The sequence below is a fragment of the Oryza brachyantha genome, chromosome 1 (genome assembly GCF_000231095.2).
Source record: "Oryza brachyantha chromosome 1, ObraRS2, whole genome shotgun sequence".
Taxonomy (NCBI): domain Eukaryota; kingdom Viridiplantae; phylum Streptophyta; class Magnoliopsida; order Poales; family Poaceae; genus Oryza; species Oryza brachyantha.
The window spans coordinates 2,275,833-2,294,152 of record NC_023163.2 but is presented as its reverse complement, the minus strand read 5'-3'; the positions used below and the strand labels follow the sequence as shown (position 1 = coordinate 2,294,152).

The 18,320-nt window shown below is 44.2% G+C and overlaps 5 protein-coding genes across 11 annotated transcripts; 3 read left to right on the top strand and 2 right to left on the bottom strand.

Moving 5' to 3' along the window:
- Positions 1-511: 511 nt before the first annotated feature.
- Positions 512-1,066, top strand: LOC102700104 (non-classical arabinogalactan protein 31-like). Its single transcript, XM_040526862.1, has one exon. It carries the CDS (start codon positions 512-514, stop codon positions 1,064-1,066), a length of 555 nt encoding a protein of 184 aa, XP_040382796.1.
- Positions 1,067-2,433: 1,367 nt separating this feature from the next.
- LOC102701209 (BTB/POZ domain-containing protein At5g41330-like) lies at positions 2,434-7,679 on the top strand. Of its 7 annotated transcripts, XM_040525972.1 has the most exons (10): positions 2,434-4,125; positions 4,772-5,019; positions 5,098-5,370; positions 5,613-5,756; positions 5,833-5,895; positions 5,977-6,190; positions 6,465-6,632; positions 6,726-6,815; positions 6,934-7,066; positions 7,254-7,679. In XM_040525972.1, the coding sequence occupies exon 1, from the start codon at positions 2,634-2,636 to the stop codon at positions 4,101-4,103; it is 1,470 nt and encodes a 489-aa protein (XP_040381906.1). In that variant the 5' UTR covers positions 2,434-2,633; the 3' UTR covers positions 4,104-4,125; positions 4,772-5,019; positions 5,098-5,370; positions 5,613-5,756; positions 5,833-5,895; positions 5,977-6,190; positions 6,465-6,632; positions 6,726-6,815; positions 6,934-7,066; positions 7,254-7,679. The 7 variants fall into 7 exon arrangements, with proteins under 7 accessions (XP_040381906.1, XP_040381908.1, XP_040381898.1 ...); XM_040525974.1 differs by having other exon boundaries at positions 6,063-6,190; positions 6,465-6,815; XM_040525964.1 differs by having other exon boundaries at positions 6,465-6,815.
- A 713-nt stretch (positions 7,680-8,392) lies between these two features.
- LOC102700655 (receptor-like protein 7) lies at positions 8,393-11,247 on the bottom strand. Its single transcript, XM_040526792.1, is given in 3 exon segments — positions 8,393-10,320; positions 10,323-10,817; positions 10,820-11,247. Coding segments are annotated over 3 exon segments (2,835 nt in total). The 5' UTR covers positions 11,232-11,247.
- A 1,834-nt stretch (positions 11,248-13,081) lies between these two features.
- On the top strand, positions 13,082-14,178 carry LOC102700376 (protein synthesis inhibitor II-like). The gene has a single exon (XM_006643720.3). It carries the CDS (start codon positions 13,138-13,140, stop codon positions 13,996-13,998), a length of 861 nt encoding a protein of 286 aa, XP_006643783.2. The 5' UTR covers positions 13,082-13,137; the 3' UTR covers positions 13,999-14,178.
- A 138-nt stretch (positions 14,179-14,316) lies between these two features.
- LOC107304515 (receptor-like protein Cf-9 homolog) lies at positions 14,317-15,470 on the bottom strand. Its single transcript, XM_040526745.1, is given in 5 exon segments — positions 14,317-14,437; positions 14,507-14,597; positions 14,698-14,845; positions 14,847-15,242; positions 15,375-15,470. Coding segments are annotated over 5 exon segments (852 nt in total).
- Positions 15,471-18,320: the final 2,850 nt, after the last annotated feature.

The following is an 18,320-nucleotide window of genomic DNA, read 5'->3' as shown; positions in this document are numbered from 1 at the left end:
GCCGGCGAAAATGATATATGCGGGACATTGCGTTGGGAGACATGATCTGCTTATGTGGTAGCGGATCTGGTATTGCAGTTGACCACACGCACGGCCGCACGTCGTCTACCAAATCTGCATATCTTCTGAACATTCTTGATCTCTGTCAGACTTACTAACTAATCACCAAACATATTACAAGCCTGCGATTTCTTCTCTTAAAAAATGCCACACAGATCAATCATTACACATTTATATTTTATCTTGGCCGGGCCAATCGTTATACATATATTGTCACAGTAACATATAATTAATAAAACGCAATCTTTATCCAAAACCAAGAAAGTTTCAGGACAAACATGGCCTTCACGTAGCAAAACGCCGGCCACCACTTCGACCATCTACATGGCCGCACGTTTAGTCCATGGAGGTATATATATAAACACCAAGCCTCTCTCCATCCCGACACAGCCAAAGCTTCAGAGATAAACCATCCAACTCGAGCACCAAGCTAGGTAGCTCGATCCGAGCAATGGCTGCCTCCCTCCACCTCGCCGCCATCCTCGCGCTGTCCCTCTTGGCCGCCGGCGCCACCGCCAACAGCGGCTACACCACACCATCACCGCCACCGCCGCCGGCGCCGGCGGCGCAGAGCAGCAGGGTGCTGGTGAGGGTGGAGGGCCAGGTGTACTGCCAGAGCTGCGCGCACCGGAACTCGTGGAGCCTCGGCGGCGACACGCCGCTGCCGGGGGCGAAGGTGTCCGTCACCTGCCGCGACGCCAAGAACCGCGTCGTGTGGTGGCGGCTGGCCGTCGCCGACCGGAGCGGCTACTTCCTCGCGGAGTTCGACGTCACCGAGGTCTCCGGCTTCTTCGAGGGCGACCCGCGCAGGGCCTGCTACGCGCGGCTGCTGGCGTCGCCGGACTGCGGCTGCAACGAGCTCACCAACATCAACCTGGGCATCGAGGGCGCGCCGCTCCGCGACGAGGGGAAGCGGTGGGCCGGCCAGGGGTACGAGAATGTCGTCTACGCCGCCGGCCCGCTCGCCTTCCGGCCGAGCAAGTGCCCGCCCAAGCACCCCTTCTAGGCGTCCGATGCATGTACAAGCTAGCGCACGTGCGGTCGCTTTCGGTTAATTTGGGAGGGGTTTTTTTATCTTTCCTAAAAAGTACAAGATATAAAAAATTTTAATATAAATTTTTGATATCTCAAAGTATAATATATCTCAATATACCATACTTTTTATACTAAATAGTATGGTAACTTGACATAGACGGTAAAAAAACTGTTTTGGGAGAGGCCGCTTGTGGGGGAATTTAATTTGATTTGCTTCCTTTGTGTTTCTGTTTTAATTGTTTTGTTAGTGTCACGGGGTATGCTTTGTAAGTTATTATTATTATTATTTTAAGATCTTGTGGCAAATCAAACTTTTATGTTCTTCGGTGAAACGTTTGCATGTACTCGAATCAAACTCGTATAGGTTTTACGAGTTTATAAAAAAGAGAGCAATATTAACTATAAAAAGTTTTATGTATAAATTATTCATAAGTGGTAACTCCAAACACCTGATTTGGTGATTTAAATTACACACAATTTCGTTGATGTTGAGTAGCTTGAAAGCTTGGAGGAGAATTACACAATTTCGTTGATGTTGAGTAGCTTGAAAGCTTGGAGGAGAATTACCATATGGCGGGTAGTTTCCCAGGATAGTAAATAGGTCTAAATTATATCAAAAATTGTGGGCCGACGCCTCAGGGGAATTGAAATTGGAGAAAATTGTTGGGGAAGAGGGTTGTGGTGAGATTTTTCTACTGGGTTTGGAGATCATGATTTAGGAGGTGTGTGAAATCTTTGTTGGATGGATCCACGATGAATCGAGGATGAGATGTAAGATGAAGTTCGTGTCTGTTTTGTTTTGTAGGCAGCATGGAGTTCAACATGTCAAACAAATTTTATAGAGCTCAAGACAGTGGAGACTTAAGTGGTGTTTGGGACAATGGTCCCTTTTTTTATTGAATGTTTGGATGCTTATTATAAGTAGTAAACGTAGACTATTAATAAAACACATCCATAATCTTGAACTAATTCGTGAGACGAATCTATTAAGCCTAATTAATCCATGATTAGCATATGTGATGGTGCAGTAAAATATGCTCTAATTATGGATTAATCAGGCTTAAAAATTCGTCTCACGGATTACCACTCATTTATAAAATTAGTTTTTTTAGTCTATGTTTAATACTTTAAATTAATGTCTAAACATCTGATGTGACATGAGGCTAAAATGTTTAGTCCCATCTAAACAACCCCTAAGTCTGAACCAACGAATACCTGCAACAGGCCCTAGATTGACTGCTTTCATTTAATATTCATATTTCTAGGTATGTTTGAAGGGATTAAAGTAAGTGATGGATAAACCAAAATATCTTTCACTAATGCAAGCATGTATTGGGGAGCAATGTGGTATAACTTAAATACATAAAAATCTTTATACATATAAATTTACATGTGTAAACTTTATGCACGTAAAGTAAAAAAGTTGCCTATTTTGAAAGTGTTCGCGCGGAGAGAGGGGGCGCGCACGCTCGTCAAATAGCCTTTTCGCTTTCTCCCGGCCAAGTCAACCTCCGCTCCCAACTTCCCAAGCTGCCCCCATGGCGTCCGCCGCCTCTTCGTCCTCCGTCGTCACCCTCAACGTCGGCGGCGAGCTCTTCCAGACCACCGCCGCCACGCTATCCCGCGCGGGGGCCTCCTCCCAGCTCGCCTCGCTCGGCCCGACCCCGGCCTCCGCGCCGCACTTCCTCGACCGCGACCCGCGCCTCTTCGCGCCCCTCCTCTCCTTCCTCCGCCGCGGCCGCCTCGCGTCGGCGTCGGCGTCGGCGTCGGCGTCGGATCCTCCCTCCGCGGCGCTCCTCGCCGAGGCGCGCCACTTCGGGGTGGAGGCCGCGCTCCTCGCCTCGCTCGCCCCCGCTTCCGCCTTCTCCCCGCTGGCCCTGCGACCCTCGGCGCTACTCCCGCTCACCGGTCGCGTGGCCCCCTCGGCGGTGGCCGTGTCGCCCTCCCCCTACTCGGCCTCTGTCTTCGCCGCGCACGGCGGGGTCGTCACCCGGTTCGATGCCGCGCTCGCCTCGCGCGGCAGCGTGCTCACGCCGCTCCCCGCCGTTGACTCCCTCGTCGCGGTGTCCCCCGCACTCGCCCTCGCCGGCGCACGAGACTTCGCCGGGGTACACCTCTGCCGGTTCCCAGACGAAGCCCCCGCCACGGCTAGGGAGGTGCTTTCCTGGCCGGGATCGCCCTCCGCCCCCGTGCTGTCGATGGCGACCACTGCCGCCACCGAAGCGTCGTCCCCATGGCTCTTCACCAGCTTCGAGTCGGCACGGCGAAACTCAAGTGCTGTGGTAGCGTTCGACCTGAATTCCCTCTCCCCTGTGGCAGAAATTGGGCGGAAGGAGGTGTACGGTGCAGACGTGGAGGCGGCGATCCCGGCATCCAGGCTCAGCTGGCTTGGCGGCCACAATCTCCTGCTCGCAGCCGGGTCGCACTCTGGGCCGGCAGGAGTTGTGGGGGACATTTGCCTCTGGGATGTCCGGGCGAGCACAAGTGTGCCTGTGTGGGAGTTAAGGGAGAAGGAAGACTGCTTCGCGGACATCGCCGCATCAGACACACTCTCATCGTTGTTCAAGGTGGGGGCAGCATCTGGTGAAGTGTTCATGTCTGACTTGAGAATGATCAGTGGTGGTGCCATCGGCATTGAGCCGTGGGTGTGCATTGGAGATGGGCAGAGGGCAGCGGCTGCAGCATCAGCAGGCAGAAAGGAGGGGAATGGTTGCAGGATCGAGTGCTACCTCAATTGGGTGTTTGTGGCACGTGGTGGAGAGGTTGAGGTTTGGACACAGGTGGAACTGGCCCAAGAGGCTGGTGGGAAGAAGTTGATGAGGAGGAATTGGGTGGGAAATGGGCCATCTGTTGTGATGGCAGGCGGAGGTGGTGGTGAGAGTGTGAAGGAGAAGGCCAAGATTGTGAGCTGGGGCTTCGGAGGAAGCAGGATGGCATTGGCGAGGGATGATAAGCGGTCCATTGAGGTGTGGGATAGTGCACCGGCAGCAATACGTATCAACCCGTGAATAGAGGAAGAAGACTCACAATGTAAGATAGTGTATGCCAATTTTCATTTAATGAATAAATGTTGCCTTATGTCATTTTGGGTTGGTTCTAGCTTGTATCCTAGATACTTGATTCTTAATTGCAATGCAAGAAAGAATTATATCATTTCATTTTGGTTGAGCAGAGTCTATTTTTTGTGAATTGTGATTGTGATCCATTCCACCCACAGTTGCAAGCTACTTGCTTCTGCTTGTAATAATCGATGTTGACACTCTGAGCTACGGAGACTGATTGTTTAGGGGTTTTGGAGCAGTTTCCTAAGCATATGATGCATGTAATTTGTCATAAACAAAGAATTGGCCCAATTTGAAGTAGCTCTCTTCCTTTTTGTAATTAAGGTATTCATTTGGATTCCTGGAAGCTTTGCTTCTAAAATCCAGCTCATTGTCATCATATATGGTCATTTGATTTAGGATGTCTAGAAGCTTATCACATTTGTAGCATGACTTGAGAATCAGTTACAACACACTTTGCAGTTTTCTTCATGCTTAATGCTCTGAATAGTGCTGTCCTTTTGGTTTGTTAGATGAGCACATGTTAAGTGATGTGAACCAACATGGCATCATGTGAACAATCTAACCATGCAATATTTCAATTCTAGTTTTCTTTTTCTTGGAATTTGGTTCAGGATTTGCATGTTAGGCATGACAGAGAAGTGAACTATGGCCATCTTTGATGCCATAAAGAAAATTTTGGAAGGGAATGCTTCACCATCTTTGATGATGGTGCTGTGCATCTCAGCTATTATTCTTGTCCTGACCTAAACAACAATAAGCCAGAGGATGACAAGCCACATGCAAATGAGGACAATAGTGAGACTAAAAGCGTAGCTGCTAAAAGGAACATGCCCGCAAAGATTGAACTTACTGATGGATGGTATGTGGTTGCTTTCTCTGTATTGCACTAGTTTAAGCTGAAAATATCAACAGTTTCCAACCTTTTCCACCATTGCAGGAATTCTCTGGAAGCATCATTAGATCTGGCACTTTTGGAGCAAAGAAAGCTTTTTATAGGACAGAAGCTTCGGGTACTACAGCCTGCGAACTGCCAGGCAAAAATGAAGTTGCTAAGAAGGTTGAAAATGCTCTTAAATTTGCTGGGCTGAGTTCAAGAGATGTTACACCATTTTTGAAAGTCAAGGTGATGGGTCTTATCAGTAAACAATCTGCCACAAAATCCAGCCAAAGAGAAGGGTTAATAACAATTTGGAACCCTACCGAGAAGCAAGTACGGGTCACAAATCGTCTTCACTCTTTGTTCAGAACACAAAAATGAAAAGATTTGATGTTATGTCATCAACAAAACAAGGCAGTACTTTTATCATGTATTTTTGTGTTTGTAGAGTGACATTCTATGTCTTTATGGCCAGCAAGTTATACATGTCTCTTTGCTTTGAAATATGCCTGTAGTTATGCGCTAGTGAACAATTATACCTAAATGTATTTACATTTCTGTATGACCACTGGCAGAAATCCGATTTGGTGGAGGGACAGATTTATTCTGTCACAGGATTGGGGCCTTAAAACTATTTTACAGAAGTAGTCTACTTGCATGCTAGAGGATCATCTACAACATGGAAACCTTTAGCATCCACACGGACTACAAAATTTTGAGTAAGAGACCTCACTGGACATTATTGTTCCACTTAACATAGCAAACTTAACTATGTTTCTTTTTTTCATGTTGCAGACCATTTTTCACCCCTCGTAAAGCAGTTGAATTGTCACATTTTGGTGAAATACCACTTGCAAGGTCAGCCTTGTCTGAAGTTGACTTACCTGAATCTCGTATTATGCAACAAACCTTTTAGTGAGATGCTCCTTTTTGTTTCAGTGAATTTGACATTGCAGGTCTTATTTTATATGTTGGGAATGTTTATTTATTAAACGACCAAAATAGGCAGTGGCTCTTTTTGACAGATGTATCTAAATTTATCTCTGGAGAAGAGTCTGAAGAGCAAGATGACTGTCTTCTTGCTGTTAACTTTTCTTCCCCAACCACTGGCGAGGACTCTGCATTCTTCAATTCTGCCGTTTCTGGACATATAGTATGTGATCTTTTTTTCTTTGAACGAACAGCATGTGATCTTCTATTGCACTGCCCATATATCAAGTTGACTAACCTCCGAAGTCTGAAATTCATCAGTCCCATCTGACATGCTACTAGTTATGAATTAAGCAGTGCCTCATCCAACTATCTGTTTACATATTTGAAGGCTATATTCCCAGTTTCTTTTCTGCAGGCCCTTCACATAAACTCTTCAGTTTTACTCCTTTGTAATGCAGGTGCAACTTTAACTCACTATTGTCTTTGTTTCTCAGGTTGGTTTTAGCAATCTGGTTAAGCGACAGAAAGACCAGACGAGGCACATGTGGGTAGCTGAGGCGACAGAGAGCTCCACCTATACTCTATCCCACGAGATGCCTAAAAAATCACATCTCAAAGAGGCTGCAAATTCTGCTGAAAAATGGGCTTCAAGTTCTCATCCTGTTCTTGACATTACAGAGATACTGTTCTGATTATCCTATCTTCTTTTTCTAAGACGGACAATCTTATTATCACTTCCTGTGGATCTTTTGCAGATGATTCAGCATCTGAAGGAAAGAGTTTTGCAAATAGTTGGTGATAGTGGTGGCTGAAGTATTCTGAATGCCGCTACCATTAGAATCACTGTAAGGAATCTCTATAGAGCTCTATCACGTACACTACATTATTTTTTCCGGACGCGTTTTTCTTTGTCGTTCCAGTGCATGACTTGAGATATTGTTGATTGGAAGTAGTTTGTTTCAGGACTGGACCAGGATGAAGCCTATGGCGGTGGGATCCTCGTTGCCTCCTTGGTATTATTATCCTTATCATTGTCGCAATATAACTAACAAACATGATAAATGCTGTGTGGCATATGAATGACGGATACATGAAGGTATGATATCCACTTCGCCATATTGTTTCCTACTAGTTATAACCTTTCTTAAACAGTACTTGGACTTACCTTACTTGTTCATTAGGATCAGACACAAGGAACAGGTGTACACTTAATGTCGAATTAGTGTTTAAGTTAATATTCTGAATTTGTGAATTGCTAACCACTGTAGTCATCTTTGCTACAGTGTCCTCCAGTAGATAGCATCGACCAAGGTGGCCGTTTCGCAGGCTGTAGTGCAGGACGTGATTGATACGTGGTGGACAGTTAACCGGATTTGGCCACGAGATTTCCTCAATTGACAAGGAAACGGTTGAAACCCACACCATGGAGCTGCTATGCTGTCCTCCCAAATCCTGTTTCACACGCCATCTGGTTGTTCACCTTTCATCATGAGTCCATGAGCGAGCTTGTAATTATCTGGTTGATTTGTTTTTGCAGCCATTTTGTTCGCGTTTAGTGAAAAGGATCATTCTATGGGCTGTAAATAAGCTAATAATACTCGCGTCTGAGATGAACAGCTTAGATACGGTCATCTGGATGTATATCTCCCAAGCTAATGTGCTATAGGAGTAACATGTTCACGTCGTTTACAATTCTATTCCATGTGAAAATGCTACTCCCTGCGAGTTCACATGATATACAGCGTTCGTAGGCATATGGCGTTGGGTTAAATCTCTGGACCGATCGCCAGAAATTGTCCCCAATTTCCGGCCTGCTCCAAGCCTACAGCCTCGTCTGCATGGGCCACAACATACGTAGATGGGCCTAAAAACTGGCCAACTTATTGGCTAGGTTTCAGGGATTGTTCGTTAGTGCATAGTAAAATATTTTTTAGCTCGTGAAACTTTCAACTGTACCCTCAACTATCATCTAGAAACTTCTAGATGAAAATGTGCGCTGCCAACACATATGCGTTAATTAGAAATCTTGCTAGATTTCAGCAGCAAGCCCACTCAAGGAACAACGGTGATTTATACCATGAGAACATTCAGCTCCATCTTTGTCTCATTAACTTATCTCCACTCAAGGAACAATTGTAAATTAAAATTTTACAATTGGATGCATGACGAGGGGAAAATGTATTGTATATGCATGGTGCACGTGGTATTACAAGGGAAAGTAGATTCCTGAATATATTAAGAAAGGTTGGATCCCCTCAATATTAATTATTTACCAATGCAAGTTTCCCATTTCACTACTATTGCAATGGCAAATCCAACACCAAAACCCAATCCAATAAAAAGAAATAGCATAATGTCTATATATTTCTTCTTGTAAGGGCGTGGCATCACATCCAACGTTGTTTTTTTCGCTGCATTCTTTTCATAATGGAGGCCCGCACAAACCAACATTACGTATAAACGAACTATTGGGCAGTGATGAGAAATGAGGCGACTCTGGAATCCTTCCCTCCATATTATTGGACAGGTTCAATGTTGATAGAAAGTCCAAGAATGCTAAATTTTGAGGGATCTCCCCAGAAAGCTTATTTGATGAAAGGTCCAAAGACTCAAGTTGATGCAGACTACCAAGCTGGTTGGGAATTGGTCCTGTAAGAGCATTATGTGACATGTTGAGACCACTGAGCGCACTAAGCATCCCAATAGTTTCAGGAATGCTGCCATGGAATTTATTGTTCGAGACATCAATTAGTACAAGGGTGTTAAAGATCTTAGTAAACGCCATGTAAAGTCCTTTATATGTAACTGTAGTAGGAAAAAAATATGGCGTGCGGTAAAATGTGCTATATGTATCTGCATCTTTCATTACCAATGTCTCATTAGTGGAGACTAGCATCATGGATTTTAGTTTACTAAACCATTCACCAGGCAGTATGCCTGAGAAGTTGTTTGAAGCTAGATCAAGAATCCGAAGATCTTGTAATTCACAACTGCTTTCATCTTTAGCAAGAGTAGGACCCAACTGTCCGTAGAACTTGTTAGACTTCAAGACAAGGACTTGGAGTTTAGGAAGAAGATGCATCCAACATGGGAAATAGCCTCCAATTTGATTGTTCCCAATGTCAAGTATCATCAAGTTTTTGCAAGCTACTAATGATGTAGGTAGTTTCCCTTCAATCCAGTTGTGGCTGAAATCCAATGCCTCGAATGCACAATGTTCCTTGATATTATGCGGCAACTCTCCATGAAGTTGGTTTGCCTTCAAATTTAATATCTTAAGTGTTGAGGAATTCTCCATCAGACAAGAAGGAATTGAGCCATTTATGATATTATTGGAGAGATCAAGGATTTGAAGACTCTTAACAGCGCAAAATGTTGATGGGATTTCTCCAGAGACATTATTCCTAGAGACCATTAGAGATAGTGTACCAGCAAGATATGGAATTAGATCAAATGGCATAGACGAAAACCGATTATTCGAGTAATCCAACAGAGAATCTGTACACCCTTTAGGTATAGGTATGGGCCCTTCAAACATGTTATAACTGAGATTTATATATCTTGTGTATAAGGGGAGCAAAGTGTCATGTCCTAGACTTGTAAACTTGTTATTTGATAGATCCAAGAAGAACAATTCTTTCCAAGTTTCCCAGACCCATGAAGGTATTGCCCCACCCATTTGATTATTTGAAAGATCAAGTAAGTCTATGTTATCTTGATGTCTTAATGCATTAGGAAACGTTGATATTTTGCAGGATGCCAACATCAAGGATGCTACTCTGGGAGAAGATGCTGCTGAATCATTGACTAACCCGTCGACCACAGATAATTTATTATTTGAAAGACCAAGGTGTTTTAAGTATGGTAATCCCCAGAATGAGGTAAGTTCCACTGTCCCCATGAAGTTGTTCTGTACAAGTTCCAAGATCTGGAGTTGTGTCAAGTTAAAGATTTGCAATGGTATGTTTCCAGAAAAGTTGCTCTTGAATATAGATAATCTTCTAAGATTCTTGAGATTGTCTATGGAAGATGGTAAAGGTCCAGACAAGTCACAATGAGAAAATTGGAGCTCTGTCAAAGATGTTAGATTTGTTATCCAAGTTGGCATTGATCCTACTAGTCCAAGCCCAGAAACCTCAAATAAGTTCAAGGATGTAAGCATTCCTAGAGAAGATGGCAGTTCTGTAGAGAAATCATTTTCACTAAGACCCAGCTCCTTCAGACCTGTGATATTAGAAATAGAGCTTGGTATAAAACCTGAGAACTTGGTGCCACTGACATGCAATTTGATCAAACTACTATTTGGTGGGAAATTGGGCAAACTGCCATAGATTTCATAGTTGTAGCTAATATAGTTGTAAGCTTTCTGTTTTTGAAGATCCTTGTTGGAAACAAGCCCTCAAACTGGTTTCTTGAAAGTTGCAGGACACTAAGGGATGGTAAATCAGCGAAAGATTCAGGTATGGGACCAGACAAGTGATTTCTTTGCAAGTTAATAACTGAAAGGGATCGCAAACGAAACAAGGATTGACAAATGGGACCAGAGATCTTGCATAATGGTAGGCTCAGAACCTGAATCTTAGGAGTGGAATTAGCCAGAGCTTGGCACCACCTTTCGTCTCCGTTGGACATGTACACCAAGCCTAGATACAGTTCCCTCAGATTACCAAGATTTGAGATCAACTTCTCGAAGTTTACCCTGGAGAAGCCCCAGGCGGGATACAAATTTGACATGACATTGACACCATCTCCTTGATTGACGATGTAGATGCGAGACGACAGGTCGAGAGAAACCAAGTTGGTGAGGAGTCCTATACCTGCTGGGATCTGGCCAGAGAAGCTGGCGGGGAGATGTTGAGATGGGTGAGCTCGGTGAGCCGCTCGAACCCGGCGGCCGGGAGCCGCGACCCGCTGAAGTTGTTGCCTCCGAGGCTGAGACGCCGCAGCGACGTGAGGCTGAAGACGGCAGGGTCAAGGCCGCCGCTTCGCAGGCGGCGTCCGCCGAGATCGAGGGAGGTGACGCGGCCGCCGCCGTCGCAGCGCACGCTCGCCCAGCGGCAGCAGTCCGTGCCGGCGCGCCACGACCGGAAGGCGGTGGCGGATGCGCTCGTCGCGGTGAACGACCGCTTGAGCTGGAGCAGCGCCGCGGCCTGGTCGGGCGAGCACGGGAGCGAGCTTGCCATACCCATTCGTAGGAGGACGACGATTGCAAGAAGAAGCAGCGGATCGAGGTGGTCTCGTTGAGCTATCCGAGTGGACATCTCGGCGGTCGGCGGACGGCGGCTGATTGAATTATTATTGTATCATGTTCATGTATGCTTGCAACTGATTTTATACGTGTAGAGCTGTGTACTGTAGCTCGTTCACTGATTGCGGCAAGACTGAATAGTGAGCCGTGACGACTTGTGACGGATACTATCAAGTCAAGGGCAAATATAATCAAGTATATGCCTTTGGCATCGTAATCGATCGAATCAGGCAAATAATCAAAGATCGATCCCTTTGGCATCATCGTATGAGATGTATGTACTTGCTTAACGGGCTGTACGTGATCGTCATTCTGTGAACAAGTGTACATGCGTGTCAACCGTGCCATGATCAGACGATCACACTCTTCTAGATGTGTTTGGATTCTACTATCATTGTACTAACACTTGTGTGGACGAAGAACACATATTAATCCAAGAGCATCAGCTCGCAAATGGCTGCAGTGCCGCAAACGTCACGTACCCCCAAAGACTCGCCAGAAAGCATAGTACGCGAATGCTTGCGTGCGAGTGTGACACGCCAATCTACGGGGACCACGCGGGCACCGTTTCCCTCTATCACGTGGCGCAGCAGTTTAGCAATCAGTTTTTTCTGATTGTTGTCATTCGTAACAAGTTGCTGGTGTTCAGCACTTCACCGCGTAATCCCTCCGTCCTAAAATAAACTAATATTTAATTTTTTATCTTATTTAATTTTTTTATTAATTTTTTTATTTTTATTAGATGATAAATCATGAATAATATTTTACGTGTGACTATTTTTTTAAAATTTTAAATTTTTTTTACAATAAGACGGTTTGTCAAATTTTAGATAGTAGCCGGGACTGAACGGCATGCCAGATGGCTTTTGTGGTCGGGCATTCCTTGCATTTCAAATTCTACAGTTCCACCCACCTTCGCCAATTGCACGGAATTCCGTTCCATCCTACGGAGTATGATCGAAGAGAGAAACCGCAGTTCCACTGTGGATAATTGCTGACGCAGGAGGAAGAAATACGATCGAGGACGTGACCTGCCACGTACCATAGCTAAGATGACAAGAGGTGATCGTTTGGTTTGAAAAAGACAAACAACGTATTTATAACTAAAAATAATTTATGAATCATTATTTAAAAAAGTAATTTATTAATAAAAATTTTATATATTTATTTTTAACGATGTAAGAGCGAGGATGAAAAATAAATTATATTAAAAAACTCAAAATTAATTCTACATGTAAGATAAGATTAAAATTCTAAATTTTGGCTTATAAATATAAGCAAAAGCGAAAAAATTAAGTTCAAGATAAGAAGTACATAACACGTCATCACAGGTGTCTTGTGTGCCTCTGCATACATGCACTGCCAAAAGCAAAATCTCATCTTGTTTCCGCTGTATTATCTCCATTTGACATTATGCAATGTTCTATCTCTTATTTTACTTTTATGGAAAAATTATATTTATGTATATTATATTTTTATTGGTAGGATTAAAAACATCTTATAATATGAAACGGGTAGGAAGCAATAAAGCAAAGATTGTTTTTTTTCAATAGCTATATCCATTTAAATTATAGGTATTTCTGAATTATTTATCATAGACATGAGACACTAAAAGATGTCATGGTAGTCACTTTAAGGAATCATTTTTTTTAATTTTGAATTAATTAGACCCATTTCTAAGTATCTGATTGACTATTCATTACCATGATCGAGATTATAAAAATTATTGTAGAAATATTTATACTATGATATAAAATTTAAATTCTATTAATGCTTATATTTTAGACGAAGTGAGCAGCAAGCAAAATTTCCCTATAAATCCCAAATGCCAAATTGCCAACTCGTTGAGGGTGTTGTGTCGTCTTCTTGTCCATTGTTCAGCAATCATCTGCTTTTGTCGTTCACAACGATCGAGGGCCATGGCGTTAAACCCGCTCTTCACCGTGACGTTCAACGTGAGCAGCAGCGATAACTACGGCGACTTCATCGCCGGCATCCGCAACAGGTTGGGCAACCCGAGGCACTTCTCCCACAACCGCCCTGTCCTCCCGCCGGTGGAGCCCAACGTCCCGCCGCGCCGCTGGTTCCACGTCGTGCTCCGGACGCAGACCGCGGCGCTGACGCTCGCCACGCGCGCCGACAACCTCTACCTGGAGGGCTTCCGCAGCAGCGACGGCACGTGGTGGGAGCTCACCCGCGGCCTCCTCGGCGCCGGCGCCACCTACGCCGGCTTTGGTGGCTCCTACCCCGAGCTCGTCCGCGACACGGATAAGCTGGTCGAGGTAGAGCTCGGCCGCCAGCCGATGACGCAGGCCGTGGACGCGCTCGCCGCGCGCACGCCGGCCGACCTCGCCAACGGCACGGCGCAGCAAGTGGCGAGGAAATCGGTGACGGCGGTGCTCCTGATGGTGAACGAAGCCGTGCGGTTCCTGACCGTGGCAGAGCACGTCGCCGGCTTCATGCACCCCAAGACGGCGAACAGAAGCGACAGCGAGAGCTGGAGGATCACCGGCGACATGAAGGAGCAGGTGAACGGGTGGCAGGACCTGTCGGAGGCGCTGCTCAAGATGGACGCCCTGCTCCCGAAGCCGAAACCCAAGCCGTCCAAGAACAAGGAGAAGACGACGGCGGCGGAGGAGGAGGCCAAACAGGAGGAGGCCGCAAGAAAGTTGGCCAAGAAGGCGGAGACGGCGGCCAAGGTGCTGGGGATCCTGCTGTTCGTCGAGGTGCCGGGCGGGATGACGACGGCGAAGGCGCTGCAGCTGTTTCGTGGGAGCTAAGCCGCTCTGTTGCTGCTGCTAGATTACTGCAGCTCGCTTGAGAAGCAAATCAATCACAGTAGAGAGTTGCCCAATGTAAATCTGTATATGATGCGTGTAACTCTAAAGTAATTAAATAAGTTTTAACACCATTCGCAGTTTAGCACCCATACATAATTGATTATCTCCAGAAGGAAGATTCAAATTGTGTTAGCTTTCAACAACAATTACATTGAACTGATTACACACATACTGCAAATGACCACGATATAGAGAAGAACTTATTAGAAACATACTGCAAATAACCTTGATACTTAAAAGTTCATTTTAGTACATAATTCAGAGGGCTCTCCGCGCTAGTATAGTCCGTTTTCTAATGGGGACTCCCCATGCTACTACGATTACAGTGGCAAATACGAGGCCAAATCCTATTCCAGAAAAAAAGGGAACAGCATGATGTCTGCAGATTTTTTTTCTTAGAAAGAGTCACATTCAGCATTTCAGCTTCATGTTGCTGCATCCTTCTGACAATGGAAGGTCATGAGCAATTTTAGAGTCCAATAAAAAGTATCTCGAGGTACCGATATCTCGCAGTATCAAATCACTTCTGATCGTTGGATCTAATAGCGCATATCGTACTCAGCTACATCCAATGGTGAGAAATGATTTGGTATCTCGAGGTACTTTTTGTTGGACCGGAGCAAATCTCATCGCTCAAACCTTCGTTCCCCAGAAATGAACTATTACTGAATGCCCGGAATTGATATGATTCTGGTATTCTTTCCACCAGCTTGTTGTAGGACAGGTTTAGTGTCGTCAGGAAGTGCAACGATGCTAGCTCGTGTGGAATCACTCCTGAGTGCTCATTTTGAGGACAGGTCCAAATCCTCCATTTGGTTCAGATGACCAAGTTGATATGGAATTGGCCCTGTCAGTGAGTTGTGAGATATGTTGAGTGTGTTTAGCACAACTAGCTCTCCAGTAGCTTCAGGGATGCTTCCATGGAAATCGTTGTTCGAAACATCTATGAATACAAAGGTTATTAGTATCTTCTCGATTGTCATTTCAAACGCTTTTTATGTGACTACAATGTTAATTTGGTGAACCTGGTTTTGATAACCTTCATATTTCATCACCGACATGTCAGTACCAAATCCAATCGTCATGGGCTTTAGCCTTGTAAACCATTCTTCAATCAATGGACCTGAGAAGTTGTTGGAGGCTAGATCTAGGATCCTTAAGACTTGAAAATTTGCGAGTCTTGTCTTTGGCAACAAAAGGTATTACTTGTTCAAAGAACTTGTTAGATTTTAACATGAGGACTTGGAGTCTATAGGAAGTGCATTTTCCCAGCAAGTAAAAGAAACACTAATCTAATTGTTTTGGATTTCAAGGACCTCCAATTTTTGACAATGCACTAGAGATATGGACAAATCTTCTTCAATCTTATTGTCATCAAAATCTATCAATAGCCTCGAATGTCCAACTTCCATTGATATAGTGTGGCAGCTTTCCATGAAGCTCCCTCCTACTGTCCTACATGTATTTTATCAAAATCATACTCGGCCATCCACACAATAGGTATAGGGTATTACGCCTCTACGCGGCTCGAATCTATATAAATTGATTTGTTCGTGGGATTTCTTCTATGCATCCTCCTTTTCCTCCATCTCTACTCTATACTATGTCTATAGCATCTTCCTATGTGCTCCTTGAGCCAAACACAGAAATGGATACACTGACCTTCCTGCTCAAAGAATAGTCTTCTGACAGTCACTGCCCCACATGAGCTGGTGTCCTTGCATACTAGTACCATATGCAAACTCCATGTGGCAATTCTAGCAACATTTTAATGGCAACTCTAGTGAGCATGTCTTTGGTACTTTACTTCTAGCTACCGTTGTTCCTTTCTCCCTCTTCTTGGACCATCGATTCTCCCAACTATCATCTCCATGCTTTCTTGAGTTTGTGTGGGAGGAGGTGTTGGGGGAACCGCAAAGCTAGGAGTGAAGACACAAGGGCATGACCTCTCCAACATATAGACACAACCTTTGAGTTGTCTCACACCTACACTCATAGAGACACGATCGTGTCCAAATTGATATTGTTTTATCAAGATGGCGCATTGGGGACACATGTCAACATCGACACATAGTCATTGAATCCTTAATTTGATGTGTCCTTGCATACCAATACCACATGCAAGCAATCGGTTGGGCCTTTTTGTAATTGGGCACAAGGAAGTTATCTACTGATGGGCTGAGGATGATTTAGCTCTACTGAGCTAAATTGCCACGGAAAAAAGGCATCATTTGTTGATTAGATGGAGTTGATCTCATCGGTTCCTCGCCTTCGGTGGCCACTCTGGCGCCACAAGGGAAGGGGAGCCGTGAGACCGACGACTAATGTACTACTCTCTCCTTCTAGCTCAAGTTTAGGTAGGTTAGGTTTGCTCACAATGGAAGTGAGAGGCATTGTGCGGGTTCTATCTCGGATTTGTCTCTGGCTTCGATGTGCTCCATCCAAGGAAGGTCTAGAGAGTATTTTGCCCCTTTAGAGTAGTCCGGCGATGGCGCTGGTGCATTTACGAGAGATGCTCCTATGAGGTTAGTTTGGTTCTAGATCCCCGATGGACTTATCATTGATGTTGGCTCTCCTGCCTATGTTGTTGGCTTGTTTGATGGTGCTGGACTCTTTGTCTGGTGAGGATGCCCGATAGTTACATTGTTTTCATCGTGTCTTGATTACGAGATGCTTCTCAAGGTGGCTGAGTGGCTCCAAAACTTTTACTAGCCTTTAGTGGCCCCTCATCATCTATTGCGGTTTACTGAGGCCTTGTTTAGATTGCAATTTTTTTTTGCAAAAACATCACATCAAGTTTTTGAACACATATTTGAAGTACTAAACGTAGTCTAATTATAAAACAAATTTTAGATTCCACCTGGAAAACGCTAGACGAAACTTTTGAGTCTAATTAATCCACCATTAGCACGTGTTGATTACTGTAGCACTTATGGCTAATCGCGTCCTAATTAGGCTCAAAAGATTCGTCTCACGATTTTCCCCATAATTGTGCAATTAGTTTTAATGTTTATGTATATTTAATGCTTCATTTAGATGTCCAAAGATTCGATGTGATGTTTTTGAGAAAGTTTTTAGAAACTAAACAGGGCCTGAATCTGGCTCTTTCGGCTCTATTGGGACGACGACAAGCGGACGAGCCTAGGGGTATCGATGGTTAAAGCAATCATTACTTAAGACACTGGTTATGATTTCTATACCTTATACGTCACTAGTCATCGCTCTTACAACGTAAACACTGCTAATTCACATGTGAATTTAATGTTACATATATCTCATATACCTTGGATGTTATATACAAACCATGTCTCATGCAAAACATGGTTTCTTTCTTTTTTCGTTAAATTACTTATCACATTATCTTTCATTCCACATTATAGCTCATTTAATTATATGAAAACTATCCTAATCATTGATGGCACCTGATATCCTTGTATTTCCATTTACGGATTTCTGGTTGTGTTTTGTTGCTGCTACTAATAAAGTCACCGCTTATCTATAAAAAAAAAAAGGAAACTGTTGATAAGCCAGCCGGTGAAAAAAAACATAGCACATCACCTTGTTTTTTTTCGATTTTTACTATTGATCAAACATTTAAATTTTTTTCTGTCAAACACACGCATAATGCATGGATGGTTGGGAGAGATGACGTGTTTGAAGTTTTTGACTTATGTGCATGCCTTCAGATTATCATTCAATGACAATAACCGGATTTAATTGATTAGATTAAAATTTTCAAACATTTAATCACCAGACGAATCTTTTTTAGGCCAACACACTAACACGTCACCCACCTGCAGTCACGTAGTTTAATTATACAGGCCCACGAGGACTTCCCTAAGCCAAAACAACGCAATTAGTTAAGTACGAATTAATTTAAGAGTGAAGTGCATCCGCGGTTTCTAAACTTGTATGCATATGCTATCTAGGTCCTTTAATTCTTAAAATGTATTTTTGAGTCCCCGAACTTGTCCGGGGTGTCATATAGGTCCAAACGAGCTCCAACCCGCTCCATCCGCTGATGTGGCATGCCACGGTGGCGCCTACGTGTTGGTGGTGTCATGTGGGTCCCACATGTCAGTTTCTCTCTCTCCTCCTTATTCTTTTCTCTCCCTTTTCGTAGTCGCCATCGTGGCATGCCACGTCAGCGGATGGAGCGGGTCGGAGCTTGTTTGAACCTATATGACACCCCCGGACAAGTTCAGGGACCTAAAAATATATTTTGAGAGTTTATCGACCTAGATGACACATGCATATACAAG

Excerpts from the sequence above, each read along its gene's own strand:
- LOC102700104 (XM_040526862.1), top strand. The coding sequence starts at position 512 with ATGGCTGCCTCCCTCCACCTCGCCGCCATCCTCGCGCTGTCCCTCTTG.
- LOC102701209 (XM_040525976.1), top strand. The coding sequence starts at position 2,634 with ATGGCGTCCGCCGCCTCTTCGTCCTCCGTCGTCACCCTCAACGTCGGC.
- LOC102700376 (XM_006643720.3), top strand. The coding sequence starts at position 13,138 with ATGGCGTTAAACCCGCTCTTCACCGTGACGTTCAACGTGAGCAGCAGC.